Here is a 16,450-nt window from a genome sequence, read left to right on the forward strand (position 1 = left end):
GCAAACTAAACCTGATGGATGCTAACCCTGTAGATACACCGATGACAACAGGTTATCGGGTAGATGACACTGAAGAAGCATTTTCTGATACTACACTGTACAGAAGTGTGCTAGGCAAGCTAAACTTCATTGCCAGATGTTCAAGACCAGACATTGCTGTTAGCTGTAATTTGCTAAGCAGACAAGTCAACAATCCTACTGTTAAGGATTGGAAAGCTCTGAAACGCATAGCGCGGTATTTGAAAGGCACTATGCATTACAGACTGAGATTTAACAATCAGAAGTCTGGTGGTCTTGAGATATTTGCAGATGCAAGTTTTGGAAGTGACACTACAGACAGGAAAAGTACGTCTGGAGTTTGCTACATGAACAATCAGGGTCTATTTGATTGGTCATGCAAGAAGCAAACAACAGTTAGCTTAAGTACTTGTGAAGCTGAACTGAATGCACTGTCTTATTCACTTAAAGATTGTGAATGGTTGTTACAATTGTGCAAAGACATGAAAATTCCTGTCAAATGTCCAATCCAGGTTTACCAGGACAACAAAGCATGTTTGGCTTTGCTGAATTCTGAAGGTTATAAGCAAAGCACGCAGCACTTGCAATTGAAGTTGCAACATGCTAGGGAACATATTCAGAAGGGACTCATAACTGTGTCCTATATGCCAGGTAATGAAATTCCTGCTGATGTATTGTCCAAGATTGTGTCAAGGGATCAACACTGTACCTATGTGCAGAAGTTGGGTTTGTACTGATATTGTACGAACACGCTGTCCAGTGATGTTCACAGAAAGGGGGAGGATGTTGGTTTCTGCTTCCTTCACTGAGCAGCGAAAATGCTTGTCACAAGACAATGTTTACATTCCACAGTCAGAGTTGCTGTTGGGTTTTCCCACGGGAAAGGGAGACTGGATGTGACGTATACTGGTTTCCTGTTTTTCACTGTTCTTCACAGTTCAGTGTTGTTCTCTCCGTGCTTTAGAGGAGAGAGGATGCTTTCTCTGCTCCGGCAGAGGCAAGATGTTTTTCTGTAATCTACCAGCTTTGAAGTGTAAATAAAGCAATATAGAGTATGTGGCACGTATTCCTCATCATTCCGCTGTGCACGGGACACTGCAATTTCAACAGTTTCCTGCTGCTCCGGAAGGTAGACCCTCAACCAACGGACCCAAATTACAAAAAAGGAAGTTCCAACTAAACATCAGGAAGATCTTTATGATGGTAAGAGCTGTTCAACACTGGAGTGAGCTTCTTCGAAAGGTGGTGGGATCTCCTACATTTAATTTTTTCAAAAAAACAGAGATTGGGTGGCCATCTGTCAGGGGTCCTTTAGCTGTGATTCCTTCACTGCAGGGGCTCTGACTAGATTAGGGTCACTTCCAACTCTACAATTCTCACATTCCAGGATTCTTTGAGGCTGGAACCCGGCCCAGCAGCAAATTGGCAATTGGAACATTATCAGCTCCCATTTTCAACACTGAAAGAGCTATATAGAGCAGGCTTCGTCAACCTCGGCCCTCCAGATGTTTTTGGCCTACAACTCCCATGATCCCTAGCTAGCAGGACCAGTGGTCAGGGATGCTGGGAATTGTAGTCTCAAAACATCTGGAGGGCCGAGGTTGAGGAAGCCTGATATAGGGTAACTCTGAATTCTCACCCCTAAGATACATTCTGGCTATGGAGTGAAGTTGCATTTCCATTGGAGTTCCACTTTGCACTTTTGTCACTGGGATTTATTCAATGCATACATATTTTTCTGTCATTGGTGTTTCCTTTTTGTTCTTGAGCAGAATCTTGAATTATCATGTTTAATTCTTTTCTTTTCTTTTCTTTTCTTTTCTTTTTTTTTGGTTTTCCATAAAGGCAAGAATTGTTTTCATGGCAGGGGCAAGGAAGCTTCTCTCCAGAATTCCTGTTTTAAAGTCTTTTAGTGCTTTCAAATTGCCTTGTAGAATCATGAGTCAACCTTGCAGTGGATCTCCATTTCTGGATTTCTCAGACACTGAAGCCCTCTACAAAAATGTGCCAGAGCATTTTAATTTTGCACATGATGTCCTGGATCAATGGAGCCAAAAGGAAAAGGTAAGGGACTGTATCTGTCATGATTTCCTAGTATTATCAGTCAGTCGTGCTGCTCTTTATTGTTTATAGCAAACGGTCATTGAATATGTCTCTCAAAACAAACTATATGTCAACAAAACATAAATTAGCATTACCTTTCAGCAAATCATCAAAACCTAAAGTTTTGCAAAACCTAAAACCTAATGTTCCCCATTTCATTTACATTAAGAAGTGAAGTCCCTTTGGTAGTCAAAACTGTTTTGAGTCAATAAAAAAAGTAGCATGGAAACTTCCTAACTGCTAGCCAGAGCTGAGAAAAGTTGTCCTGTTTGGCTTTTCTTGGTTTCTCATTTTTTTCCGTCTTAAGTTCAGTTCTCAACATTTCCCCCTCAGCTTACAAACCCATTCTGCCTCCTGCCTAAAAATGCCTGCAGGAAATTCATTAGTATTTTAGTGTGAAAGTTCTTGTCTAACCCTTACATCCTCTGGTTTTTTTCGTTTTCCCTTATTTAACATGCCAAGTGATGTTCAAAATTCTGAATGTTTTTGTATGTTTCCTTTTCCTTTGTATAAGTGGCATTAAGATTGTTACTTGAGGTCTGCTTAATTCATTTCTGTTGTCCTGAGGACTTGAATTTACAGATATGTTGCAAATTTTGTCTGTAGATAGTCTAGCTTCAGCTATTTATGGGGATGCTACATTTATAGTTTGATTAATTTTATGCCTACTTGCTCAAAAACAGTAGGCATAAAATTAATCAAACCATAGATAAAATATGAAACAGGATGTGAGGGATAGTTTGATTTTATTGGTGTCTTCTTTGGAATATTTTATAGGGTTATCTGTAAACTGCTGAGAAACCTTTTGCTGATTATTTGGTATATAAATCTTTGAGAGATATCTAAGTAAAATAGCTTCCATTTTTTTTCCACCCTTTGTGCCTGATAGGATGGAAAGAGACCTTCCAATCCTGCTCTTTGGTGGGTAAGTGGGAAAGGCGAGGAGGTGCAGTGGAGCTTTGAGGAGCTGGCATTCTTATCCAGGAAAGCAGCCAACGTCCTCTCCAAAGCTTGCAATCTGCAGAAGGGAGACCGAATCGTCATCATACTCCCCAGGGTGCCTGAGTGGTGGCTGATCAGTGTGGGCTGCATCAGAGCAGGTGAATGAAGCCCTCTCTGTGCTAGGAGCCAACAGAAAGATCCATTTTTTTGCTGTGTCTTCCTCTCCTCTCTTTTTAATCACACTTTCTTTTGCTCCTAGGTGTCACCTTCATCCCAGCCACAACACTGTTGACTGCTCAAGACATCTTGTACCGGCTCCAAAAGTCTCGGGCCAAATGTATAGTTACAAACGACGCCTTGGCTCCATTGATCGACTCTCTTAAATCTGATTGCCAGTTCCTGAAAACTCGGATGTTGGTCTCCAAAGGCACCAGCAGAGAAGGATGGCTGAACTTCCATGACCTGCTGAAGTGAGAATTTCTGCTGCCTTGTTAAGCAAGTCAGGGATAAGTCAAAGAGTGAGATACAGAAAAACCTGGTGTCTGCAGTATTCATCACCTACATCAGGAAGATGGCCAATTACTTGTGAACATTTGTATAGCGGACAAAAGTGTATACGAAAATATGTATTTTGGGAGGAATGTTTGTTTTTTTAAAAAAGTACAGTGGAACGTACAGTCCTCCTTATGAATGCTTCGGGTAACGAGCTCCGCTAACCCAGAAGTAGTTGCGAACTTTGCCCCGGGATGTGAGCGGAGGTCGTGTGGCAGCAGCGGGAGGCCTGATTAGCGAAAGTGCGCCTCATGTTAAGAACTGTTTCATGTTAAGAATAGACCTCTGGAACAAATTAAGTTTGTAACTGGAGGTACCACTGTACCTCGGGATGCGAACAGGACCCGTATCGGAGCCCCATTCGCATCCCAAATGGAACACAAGACATGACGGTGCATCTGCGCCTGCCGCGTTTCGCTGCTACCGCGCATGCACCTGACATCATTTTGAGCGTCTGCGCATGCACGAGCAGCGAAACCCGGAAGTAACACGCTCCAACTCGAACGCGCTCAACCCGAAGTGCATTCAACTCGAGGTATGACTGTATATGAATCACAAGCTGATTCAAAAATGCGAGGAACTTGAGTTACGGTAATTTGAATGGAGTATCTTGGATGAGGTCTTCCCACTGCAACATTTTATTGCAGTTCGCATTTATTCGTTTTCTATTGGAATCCTAATTTCCCAGAACACCTTAAGCTTACAAGATCACAGACCATTGATTTTGATTGCACCACCCATTCTTACTACTTGACCACTTTTCTGTTTTAAAGTGCTGCAGACGGTGATCATCAGCCTGTCAAAACAAGGAGTCAAGATCCAATGACCATCTACTTTACCAGTGGAACCACGGGTTATCCCAAAATGGTGGAACACTCCTGCAGCAGTTTGGGGATTGGGCTGACAGTTGTTGGAAGGTATTGCTCTCTTTCTAAATCTTCAGGAGCAACAAACTCAACAGAAAGTCCTGTGGCACTTTAAAGAATGACTATAGTGGTGCCCCGCAAGACGAACGCCTCGCAAGATGGAAAACCCGCTAGACGAAAGGGTTTTCCGTTTTGGAGGCGCTTCGCAAAACAAATTTCCCTATGGGCTTGCTTGGCAAGACAAAAATGTCTTTCGAGTTCCTGCGGTTTTTTCCCCCTTCCCCCCTTTTTCTAAGCAGCTAAGCCGCTTATCAGCTGATAAGCCGCTAAAAGCCGCTAAAAGCCACTAAACCGCTAATAGCGCTAATCCGCTAAGCTGTCAATGGGCTTGCTTCGCAAGACAAAAAAACCGTTATACGAAGAGACTCACGGAACGGATTAATTTCGTCTTGCGAGGCACCACTGTATTTAATTGTGGCAAGAACTTTGATAGGCATGATGGAGTGGCTGTAATCTTTGTTCTAAGCTTAAGGCACAATAAAACTGCAATTCTTAGTCATCCAAAGGAGAGCCCCCAAGCACAACATTTTAAAGTAAGTGCACATTACCACAGCTTTGAACCATTTCCATCTCTCCACCTCCCCCATTCTTGCACCTGCTGTCCTTTAAGTCTTAAAATCAAAAGATCTGATCCCATATCTTTTCACCCTGTCTAGTTTGTTCCTCAAACATAAGTCAGTCTAATAAATGTAACTGAGCAGTCATCGTGTTTGCCTCCTTATTACAGGTACTGGATGGACCTGAATCCTTCCGATGTGATCTGGGGTTTCTCCGACACAGGCTGGATCAAATTCGTCTTCAGCAATTTGTACCCTTCGTGGATCCAAGGGGCGTGCATCTTTCAGCATGGCATGCTCCAGTTCGAGCCAAAGACTGTTCTCAATGTAAGGCTAGCGTTGCCTTATTCAAAAGGCAGGAAGCATTGGGGCAGAAGACCAAGGGAAGAAGAAGAAGAAGAAGAAGAAGAAGAAGAAGAAGAAGAAGAAGAAGAAGAAGAAGAAGAGGAGGAGGAGGAGGAGGAGGAGGAGGAGGAGGAGGAGGAGGAGGAGGAGTAGTTTGGATTTGATATCCCGCCTTTCACTCCCCTTCAGGAGTCTCAAAGCCGCTAACATTCTCCTTTCCCTTCCTCCCCCACAACAAACACTCTGTGAGGTGAGTGGGGCTGAGAGACTTCAAAGAAATGTGACTGGCCCAAGGTCACCCAGCAGCTGCATGTGGAGGAGCGGAGACGCGAACCCGGTTCCCCAGATTATGAGACTACCGCTCTTAACCACTACACCACACTGGCTCCTTCGTTGAATAGCCAGTGGTTTGGGGGAGTTGCTCTGCCAACAGAGATCCTGAGTTTTCTCCTTGAGCTCCAAACCCAGAAGAGTGGTTGGGAATTTGCTTTGCATTCAGAAGGTTCTGGGTTCAATGACATCTCTAGGTAGGGCTGTGAAGGATTCCCTGTCTGGAACTCTGTGGAGTTGCTTTGTAGACAAAGCTAAGCTAGATGGATGAATCTGATGCAGTATAAGGCAGGTTCCTATACGTACTCCATAATAGCCTTGCCTGCCTTGCAAGAGCTTTCTGGGGTCTCCAACAGAGGTCTTTCCCCAATACCTCCTATCTCATCTGAGGGGTGGAGAACACTTGTCAGCATCAAGGCCCATGTAACCTTCTGGGCAATATCCCAAGGGCCACTTGCCAGTGGTGGGTGGGTCCAAAGGGGAAATTGGGCAGAGTAATAAATGTAAATTGAACCTTCGTACAATGAGGTATTTTCTACTCACTCATTTGCTTCTCTTCCTCCACTCTGGAAGTTCAAGAGCCAATGTGGTGTAGTGGTTAAGAGCGGTGGACTCGTAATCTGGTGAACCGGGTTCGCGTCTCCGCTCCTTCGCATGCAGCTGCTGGGTGACCTTGGGCTAGTCACACTTCTTTGAAGTCTCTCAGCCTCACTCGCCTCACAGAGTGTTTGTTGTGGGGGAGGAAGGGAAAGGAGAATGTTAGCCGCTTTGAGACTCCTTCGGTTAGTGATAAAGCGGGATATCAAATCCAAACTACTCCTCCTCCTCCTCCTCCTCCTCCTCCTCTTCTTCTTCTTCTTCTTCTTTGGAACATCCCAGCCAGGCAAAACATTCAAGAAGGGTGCATAGCAGGGCCAGGGAGGGCTGTGGCCTAGAAAGTGTTGGAGATGTAGCTGGGGAGCATTCCAAGGGCCGGATAGAAAGGTCTGAAAGGCCGCATTCTGCCCCAGTCTGAGGTTCCCCAGAGAGGCTAAGAATTTAACTGAGAATCTTCTGCATTCAAAGCTCTTCCCGCTGAGCAGTGGTCCCTCTCCAGACCACAATTCCCTCTTTTTGATAGAGGCAGGAAATCTGTTTCCTCCATTTCTTGGTAGAAGTTAAAACAACTATTCAACCTTGCAGGAAAATGTTTCAGACAAAAAGTTAAAAATGAGAAATCAACCCCTGTGGGACTTTTGGAATCACTTGATGCAATAGGAATGTGTTTGTGTTTTCCCCTCTAGACCCTCACCAAGTATCCAGTGACAACTTTCTGTGGCCCCCCAACTGTTTATCGTATGCTTCTGCAACACAACGTTGGAAGGTATGGCAAACTCTGCATGGTAGCATCTGTGCATTTTAAAACTCAACACTAACTTCCTGCTTTTTTAAAAAGTGCACTTCCGAGTCCCTCTGCCTGGGTTTACAGAATCATAGATTCACAGAACTGTGGAGTTGGAAAGGACACTGAGTGTCATCTAGTCCAACCCCCTGCCTGTTTTTTCTTCCTTTTGTTTTAGCTTGTTTCCTATTAAATTCATCTCATTATTTATATTTCTTGCTTCCTTTGGAAATATTTCATAGAATCTTAGAATTGTAGTCAAGGAATGCCCCAAGGCTCACCTAGACAACCCTCTGTGATTTCATTTTTCCATTTCTTTATTTCTGCATTTACAATATGTCCATTTTCTACTTCTTGCTTGCACTTGATAACATTTTTTAAAAAATTTCTGAACTCAATCTGACCCTAACCTGAGCATTGGCCAAGCTGTCCGGGACTGATGGGCATTCGAGTCCAACATTACACCAGCACTAGGTGTGCTAACTGGGATGCTATTGTACGCCTTGCTACAGAGGCAATAATCACTGTTGACTCCAAGCTTCTTCATACCCTCATGCAGATACAAGTTCAAGAGCCTGAGACGGTGCCTGAGCGGTGGGGAAGGCAACAGCCCTGAAGTGATGGAGCAGTGGAAAGCGCAGACAGGAGTGGGAATCCGTGAAGGCTATGGGCAGACAGAGACGGTATGTTGGCCTTTGGCCATGTATCTATAGACAACAACAATAAACCTATGGTTACGTGAAACATACTCAATAAACACACAAGATGTAACCGGCTGTAAAGGTAAAGGTAAAGGGACCCCTGACGATTAGGCCCAGTTGTGGCCAACTCTGGGGTTGTGGCACTCATCTTGCTTTACTGTCCAAAAGAGCCGGCGTACAGCTTCCGGGTCATGTGGCCAGCATGACTAAGCCGCTTCTGGCAAACCAGAGCAGCGCATGGAAACGCCGTTTACCTTCCCGCCAGAGCGGTACCTATTTATCTACTTGCACTTTGACGTGCTTTCGAACTGCTAGGTTGGCAGGGGTAGGGACTGAGCAACGGGAGCTCACCCCGTCATGGGGATTCGAACCATCGACCTTCCGATCGGCAAGTCCTAGGCTCTGTGGTTTAACCCACAGCACCACCCGTGTCCCAATAACCGGCTGTACTTTTGAATAAATAAGATATACTATTCATTGTATCAAATTGTAGATTTCAACCGAAGTTCACCAGAAAAAGAAGAAGACCCAGTGGATCAGTTCATTGCAAGAATTTCTGGAATATAAGCCTAGTTTCACAACCACTACTATGCTATAAGATCCACTATCCTGTAATATTACATATGAGTCTGTTCTACTGATGAAGCCTAGGATGGCGAAACAAGGCTAATATTCCAGAAATCCTTGTCTTAGACTCTGAAAGGATTCTGTGGAACTGTAACAACCCTTCATGTGGATATTGGACTCTTTGAACAGACAGGTAGAATATATACTTTTACATGTATGGACCTTATGCATGAACTGAGTAGAGAATGTCTTCTGCTTTTTTCGTTGAACTTTATGAGATTTCCGTTGAAATCTACAATTTGATACAATGAATAGTATACCTTATTTATCATGTATCTATAGAATCATAGAATCACAGAATCGTAGAGTTGGAAGGGAGCCCAATGGTCATTTAGTCCCCCCCCGCTGCGATGCAGGAAACTTGCCTACTGCTGTCCCCGTGTGGGCTCGAACCGCCAACCTTCTGGTTAACAGCCAAGCGCAGCTGGCCCATTGTGCCAGCAGAAGCTTATCAAATCCAAATGCATGCTTTCCCCAAAATGCCCCACCTGAGAGAATCCATATTGGAGAGAATGGAATGGAGTGGAAAGGGGCATGGCTGGCTGGTTGGAACCCTGTGTAGGAAAAGTATACCTGAAGGAACGTCTCCACCCCCATTGTTCAGCCCAGACACTGAGGTCCACCTCCAAGGGCCTTCTGACAGTTCCCTCACTGTAAGAGGAAATGTTACAGGGAACCAAGCAGAGGGGCTTCTTGGTAGTGGCACCGAGCCTGTATAATGCCCTCCCATCAGATGTCAAGGAGACATCAGATGTCAAGGAAACATCTAAAACACAACTTTTAGAAGACCTCTGAAGGCAGCCCTGTACAGTGGTACCTTGGGTTAAGTACTTAATTCGTTCCGGAGGTCTGTTCTTAACCTGAAACTGTTCTTAACCTGAAGCACCACTTTAGCTAATGGTGCCTCCTGCTGCCGCCGCGCCGCCAGAGCACGATTTCTGTTCTCATCCTGAAGCAAAGTTCTTAACCTGAAGCACTATTTCTGGGTTAGCGGAGCCTGTAACCTGAAGCGTATGTAACCTGAGGTACCACTGTATCAGGAAGGTTTTTTTAAACGTTTGACATTTTATTATGTTTTAATATGTACTGGGAGCAGCCCAGAGTGGCTGGGGAAACCCAGCCAGATGGGCGGGGTATAAATAATAAAATTGTTGTTGTTGTTCCATGCTGCAACTTCTCCTGCAGACTCCAGCTTGTACAGTCCCTCACTCAGCTATGGCCCTTCCCCAAATCTGTAAACGGAAGATAGATAAAGTCAACTGAAAATTCTCTAATCGGTTAAAAGCCATAGTTTCAAAAGAGAGAAACCTGATGGAACATTTACCATTTCTTTAAACAGACTATGTTATGTTCGACTAGGAGAGATATGAAAGTCAAGCCTGGCTTTGCTGGAACGCCAGCTCCTCCCTTTGATGTCCAGGTAGGAATATTTATAATGCAGGGAAGCCATAACAGTCAGCCATAATAACCCATGTTGCTTGAGTAAACACTGTGATGTGCCCCTATTGCTCAACTAAAGAGACAAAACAGAAAAGCTCACATAACTGACGCTTGGGGTTCCATCTTTCTAGATAATAGATGAACATTGCAATCGCCTACCTCCTGGGGAAGAAGGAGACATTGCTGTTAAAATCAAGCCCAAAAGGCCCTTGGGTCTCTTCACCTGCTATGTGGTAAGAAAGGAACCCTCTCAAATGATGGGGCAGCCTCCAAGGAATATAACAGAGGTGGGGGACCTTCCAGATGTTCCTGACTGGACCTCCCACCATCCCTCTCCATTGACCATGATTGCAAGGGGTGTTGTAGTAGAGCAACATTTAGAGGACCACCCCTAGAATAAAAAGATATTGGGTGCTTTTTCAGCAGATGTTAATAAAGCTGGGTGGGGGACTTACAAACCTATAAAATGCAAAGCAAGCTGGCAATCAGTTTAAATCATTTGCGGAGAACTTTTGACCCTCCAGATGTTGTAGAACTACAACTCCCATCTACCCCAGAAAGCACAGCAAGCAAACTGGGGATGATGGGGGTTGTAGTTCAGGGCCAAAAGTTCCCTACATCTGGTTTAAACCAAATAAGTAAGGGAAAATATGATGGAGCAAAAATTGCTAGGAGAGTTCATACATCAAAAATGGTGGGAGGGGGGATTTTACCCCACCTTACTGAAAGATGAACAAAACAAAACAGGGCACGAATCATAGCAGTGGATCATCCCATTTAACAGTGGAATGCCTGGGTCAGCAGAAATGTCTTAGCCTGATGTCTAAAAGCTGGCAATGATAGTGCCAGGCATGTTTCCCTGGGGAGAGCATTCCAGGAACAAGGGGCCACCACTGAAAAAGCCCATTCTTGTATTGCCATTGCCCGCACCTTCCTTGGAGAAGGCACTCAGGGAAGAGCCCCTGCTAATGACAGCAGAATCCATGTAGTTTGATAGAGAAAGATAAGAGCCATCATGGCTATATGCAATCTCCAGGACCAGAAGTGCCATGAGTTGTATTCCATGCTAGTTCTTTGCAGTTAACCCAATGCGAAAGCCCAAGCGTCTCTGTGTTAAAGGTAAAGGTAAAGGTACCCCTGCCCGTACGGGCCAGTCTTGACAGACTCTGGGGTTGTGCGCCCTCACTCAAGAGGCCAGGGGCCAGCGCTGTCCGGAGACACTTCCGGGTCACGTGGCCAGCGTGACATCGCTGCTCTGGCGAGCCAGAGCCGCACACGGAAACGCCGTTTACCTTCCCGCTAGTAAGCGGTCCCTATTTATCTACTTGCACCCGGGGGTGCTTTTGAACTGCTAGGTTGGCAGGCGCTGGGACCGAGCAGCGGGAGCGCACCCCGCCGCAGGGATTCGAACCGCCGACCTTTCGATCGGCAAGTCCTAGGCGCTGAGGCTTTAACCCACAGCGCCACCTGCGTCACTTGTCTCTGTGTTAATAAAATACAAAAGCCAACTTTTACCCAGGAAAGCACTCAATTTGAGAACGTTCTGCCTGTGTTGCTAGATCTGTGATGGGCCCTTCCCAAATGCAGGATACCATCTGATGTTGCAAGAATCAAGAGATGAATGTGCCTTTGTAGCTTTGTTGATCTCTGCTGCATTGTTCTTAGGACGACCCTGAGAAAACAGCCGCAACAGAGCGTGGGGACTTCTACATCACCGGGGACAGAGGGTTCATGGATGAAGAGGGATATGTCCAGTTTGTGGCAAGAGCCGATGATGTTATCTTGTCCTCTGGGTACGCTTATTTTGTAAAACACTTGGCACGGCTGTTTTTTTTTTTAACCGTGCCACAAGTATCTGCAATGCAAAAGTTGCAACACCATTAAAAGACTAGAAATCAAGCCAGCACCGTCCCTGGTAAAGTAACATCCATTCCATACATTTAAAACTCATTCATTTCCCCAGAGAACCCTGGGAACTACAGCTTGTTAAGGGTGCTGGGAACTGTAGTTCTGTGAAAATTAAACTGCAGTTGCCAGGGTTATTTCGGGGAAGCTGTGGGTGGTATTCAACTAAGTTTTACTCAGAGTAAGCTCACCCAAATTAACAAGCATGACTAAGTTAGGCCCATCATGTCCATATGTGTGCTCTAAGTAAAATTTAGCTGAATGATACCCTATGCGCTTTAAATTCAAAGTAACGCTAAGGAGATGCTTTTATAACCAGAAGTGTTTTTGTTTGTCTCACAAAGCAATATCCCCTCTTGTCTCCATGCACTGTTCTGGAGTTTCACCTGACAGGTCCCGGTCCCCCCCAGCACACTTGGGGGTCTAGGGAGTGGAGAGAGGGGGAAACCCCTATTCCATTACCAGAAACCTTTGTGCTGGCTTACACTCATGGGACCGTGCAGATGAATCCTTGCCCCTGGGGTGATGGGAGTTATAGTTGAGCAATATCTCGAGCGTCAAACCTGAACAGGGTGAGATCCAATCTTAGCCCTATTCAGAGTAGACCCATTGAAATTAACAGACCTAAGTTAACCATGTTAGCACACACAAAGCTCTGCTTCAGGATGATAACTTGCCAAGATCTAACTTCTCCTTCAAATCTGAGGTATCGCATTGGGCCATCGGAAGTAGAAAATGCCTTGATGGAGCACCCGGCAGTGGCAGAAGCAGCCGTCGTCAGCAGCCCAGATCCCGTCCGAGGAGAGGTACGGTACTCCTCCTCCTCCTCCTCCTCTTCTTCTTCAATATGTTTGTATTGAAAGATTTTCACTAAGTAACAAAAATACATCCAGTGTCTCTATTTTCAAATCGTGAGTCCTTCATATAGGTCAGTTACAATCAGTTTGAGACATTTTTGTTATAGGCAATGTGGGTTGTAGGGGACATGCAGCTCCACCTGTAATATAAGCATGGAAATTGGAAGTTAAGGCTTCTGTGTTCCTGCCCAGTCTGTGGTCCAGGAGCTAAGTGTGGATGAGCAGCTTCTAGGTCTCTGCGCTTCCTTCTGAGGGTTGTTCAACTTTGGACTGGTCAGCCCTTCAAATACTGCAGGGCCAATGGTGCTCCACACCTGAAAAAGAAGGCACCTTCACAATTGAGGGCTATCCCAGGACATCCTAGGAGGAATGAGTCTCATCTTGCTTCCTCCCTGTTTCGTTTTCTATGTACAGCAGGGGGCTGATGTGTGTGTGCAAGAGAGCATTCAGTGATGTCTGAGCCCCCACCAGCTGCCTCAGGTGGGATAGTCCAGACCTACATTCCCCATCTCTGCAAGAGCTAGGTTTTTGTCAGAGATGGAGGAGAGCACAGTTGATAGTATCATAGGAAGTTTCCTTATTCTAAGCCAGGCCATTGGTTCATCTAGCCTAGTATTGTCCTCGCAGACTGGCAGTGGTTCTCCAAGTTTGCAGGCTGCGTTCTCTCACAGCCCGACCTGGAGAAGCTGGGATCTTCTGCAAGCAAAGCTCTAACCACTGAGCTACAGCCCTTCCCCTCATTTCCTCCCCTTTCACACACACAAGCATGGCTATCAATTAACCTTGCCTCCATTTGCCTTCATTGTAGGTTGTGAAAGCTTTCGTCGTCCTGTCGCCAGTTTATCAGTCACATGACAAAGAACAATTAATTCTTGAACTGCAAACACATGCCAAGAAAGTGACAGCTCCTTACAAGTACCCCCGAAAGGCAAGTACAGTGCTCAGAATTACTCGGTGTCAGTCACTGGATGTTGGGTGAAGGGAGAGACAATGTTCTTAAGAATGGATTAGGAATGATCGTAGCCTAGCAATGCTTAAAGACTCTGGTTTCAGACAAGAGTCACATTTCAAAGCAAACTTACCTCATTTGTGCTGTCCTTTGAAATTCGTGCTGCTCTGAATTTTACGATGCAGTTGTCCAGTGGAGTTGTGCATTCAAAATGCATATACTGGAGTAAATTTGCATAGAAGTGCAAAAATGCAATAAATTAAGGGGAGCTGATTTGCAAAAAATAAATAAAAATGTTTATATTTGAAGAAATTTGCACACAAATGGTCGTGAATTTTCATGTGGATGTTTAGAAATGTTAATTCTCAAGCTGATGTTGAAATGTGAAGAGCTGGATTTAAGATTGGAAAAACGAAAAACAGAAATAAATCAAAACTGACATATTCACCTGTCCCCTGGTTGCTGAGACCTTTTGCATGGAAAAAAAAGATGTGTTCTGCCACTAAGCTACAATCCCTCTCCAATGGTTCCTATTTAAATGTGTATTATCTCTCTGAATATGTATTACTGTTATAATCCGCCCTTCACCAGTGGGTCTCAAGCTGGGTGAAAAGGTAAAGGGACCCCTGACCATTAGGTCCAGCCGTGATCGACTCTGGGGTTGCGGTGCTCATCTCGCTTTATTGGCCAAGGGAGCCAGCGTACAGCTTCCGGGTCATGTGGCCAGCATGACTAAGCCGCTTCTGGCGAACCAGAGCAACGCACGGAAACGCCGTTTGCCTTCCCACCGGAGCGGTACCTATTTATCTACTTGCACTTTGATGTGCTTTCGAACTGCTAGGTTGGCAGGAGCTGGGACCGAGCAACAGCAGCTCACCCCGTCGCGGGGATTCGAATAGCCGACCTTCTGATCGGCAAGTCCTAGGCTCTGTGGTTTAACCCACAGTGCCACCCGCGTCCCCAAGCTGGGTTACAACCATTTAAAATCCATAATTAAAAACTTTAAACCTACTTTAAACAAACTTTTAAACCATAGCTGTCAACTTTTCCCTTTTTTTAAGGGAAATTCCCTCATTCCGAATAGGATTCCTCGCAAGAAAAGGGAAAAGTTGTCAGCTATGTTTTAAACTCCAAGTTTGATACATTTAAACTGCCGGAGACCACTGCAGGATTAGGAGAAGTGTGAAATCAGTACATTTGTCCAAGACATGCAACTCGGGTCATTTCACAAAGGAATTTGCAATGCCTGAATTCCTCAACCATTCACATGCAGAAATTCAGCTGCTGTAGCTTTTTTGCTGCGTGGAGCTGAAAGGAGGGTCAAAAACTCCCTTTGCTAAGCCTCTGGCTGCCATACCCCAGATTCAAGGCCCAGGAGTCTTTGCAAGAGAGGTGGGGACAGCTGGTCATCCTGTGTTTTGTCATGACTTGGGTTAAGATTCCTCTGTTCCACAAAAGTTGACTAAATGCAACTCCAAAAAAGGTTGATGTGCTCAGTTTATCTCTCTGTCTTTTTAATCCTTCAAAACAGATAGAGTTTGTTCAAGACCTACCCAAGACAATTTCTGGGAAAATCCAGAGGAAGGAGTTGAGGCTGAAAGAGTGGAGGAAAGCCTAAGAAGACTCTGACGCTATCAAAAAAGGACTAGTTGTCACAACAATATCACCGATGGATAGATGATGATGCTCCATTTGCCTTGGTGGCTCTCGGGTTGCAATCATTGTACAAAATTCTAGTGTCTCTCATGGCTATAAAATAGGAATGTATAGCCTATGGGATATTAATTGGCCTGTTGGTGTCCTTCATGGTCACTTAAATTTATTTGCTGTTTTATAAATTAATGGTTAATTATTGAAATGTTAGTGCTGTGAATGGTATTATGATTTTAATTATGTATTGTGGTTATTGTGTTGCTGCTTTTGGGGTGTTACTCTTTTGTAAACTGCTTTGGATACAAGTTTGCAGAAAATGCAGTATAGAAATAACGTCATGATTATATTATATCGTTATTATTTTATCATTATGAGCTGAAGAATTTCACCTCTCCTGTCAGTATATATATCAGTATTGTCTTGACATATCTTAGGGAAGTAGCAAGAACTATATAATGCCAATCTGAATAAATATGGAAAGTTGGTTTACATAAAATAGTGTCTAATGAATAAAATGGCTTAGTAGCTTACACTGCCGTTGCAGAAAAATAAAAGAGCAATCTCATGAATTGTTACGACTTACACAATATATTCAAACCTGCATTGCAAGGACCATAAGCATAAATCACAGGTGATGAACCTTGGGCCTTTCAGATGCTACTGGACCATAGCTGTCAATGTTTCCCTTTTTTTAAGGGAAATTCCCTTATTCCGAATAGGATTCCTCGCAAGAAAAGGGGAAAGTTAACAGCTATGTACTGGACTCCAAACTCATCAGCCCCACCCTTGAGTTCCTTTACCAATAATTCAGGAATTTTCACCACTGTAACTAAGCCAAATTTTACTGCCTGTGTTTTCTGACTGATGTATGGAAAAGCACATGAACCTGACCTTTAAAGAGTTTGTAAGTAAACTAATTTTAACTTGCTAAATGTGTGATCGTTTTCTATGCTAGGGGAAGAGGGGAACTTTGTTTTTGTTTTTTTTTAAAATAATATTTATTAAAATTTTAAAGGTTACAAAAAGCAAAAATAAAAACACCATATTAAACAAAAACAAAACAACACATCACAATAAGGAAGAAAGAAAAAAACAAAAACAAAACACAGCTAATCTTCCCATAACTTATCTTTCATTTGCTTGTTTCCTTGACCTCCTCACACC

At 44.2% G+C, this 16,450-nt stretch overlaps 1 protein-coding gene across 2 annotated transcripts in view; it reads left to right on the forward strand.

Moving 5' to 3' along the window:
• The window catches only part of LOC310831179 (acyl-coenzyme A synthetase ACSM3, mitochondrial-like), a 24,277-nt gene extending 8,059 nt beyond the window's left edge, over window positions 1-16,218 (forward strand). Inside the window, exons 2-14 of one of the 2 annotated variants that reach the window (XM_083711573.1) lie at window positions 1,864-2,082; window positions 3,011-3,221; window positions 3,323-3,533; window positions 4,389-4,532; window positions 5,269-5,425; window positions 7,057-7,136; window positions 7,714-7,837; window positions 9,822-9,902; window positions 10,054-10,155; window positions 11,588-11,715; window positions 12,534-12,633; window positions 13,493-13,616; window positions 15,169-16,218. In XM_083711573.1, coding sequence (XP_083567699.1) covers window positions 1,879-2,082; window positions 3,011-3,221; window positions 3,323-3,533; window positions 4,389-4,532; window positions 5,269-5,425; window positions 7,057-7,136; window positions 7,714-7,837; window positions 9,822-9,902; window positions 10,054-10,155; window positions 11,588-11,715; window positions 12,534-12,633; window positions 13,493-13,616; window positions 15,169-15,251 — 1,749 coding nt within the window. In that variant the 5' untranslated portion in view covers window positions 1,864-1,878 and the 3' untranslated portion in view covers window positions 15,252-16,218. The remainder of the gene's footprint in view (window positions 1-1,863; window positions 2,083-3,010; window positions 3,222-3,322; window positions 3,534-4,388; window positions 4,533-5,268; window positions 5,426-7,056; window positions 7,137-7,713; window positions 7,838-9,821; window positions 9,903-10,053; window positions 10,156-11,587; window positions 11,716-12,533; window positions 12,634-13,492; window positions 13,617-15,168) is intronic. The other variant, XM_083711574.1, reaches the window with a different exon arrangement.
• Window positions 16,219-16,450: the final 232 nt, after the last annotated feature.

The sequence above is a fragment of the Podarcis gaigeae genome, assembly GCF_964106915.1.
Source record: "Podarcis gaigeae genome assembly, chromosome: 14".
Classification (NCBI taxonomy): domain Eukaryota; kingdom Metazoa; phylum Chordata; class Lepidosauria; order Squamata; family Lacertidae; genus Podarcis; species Podarcis gaigeae.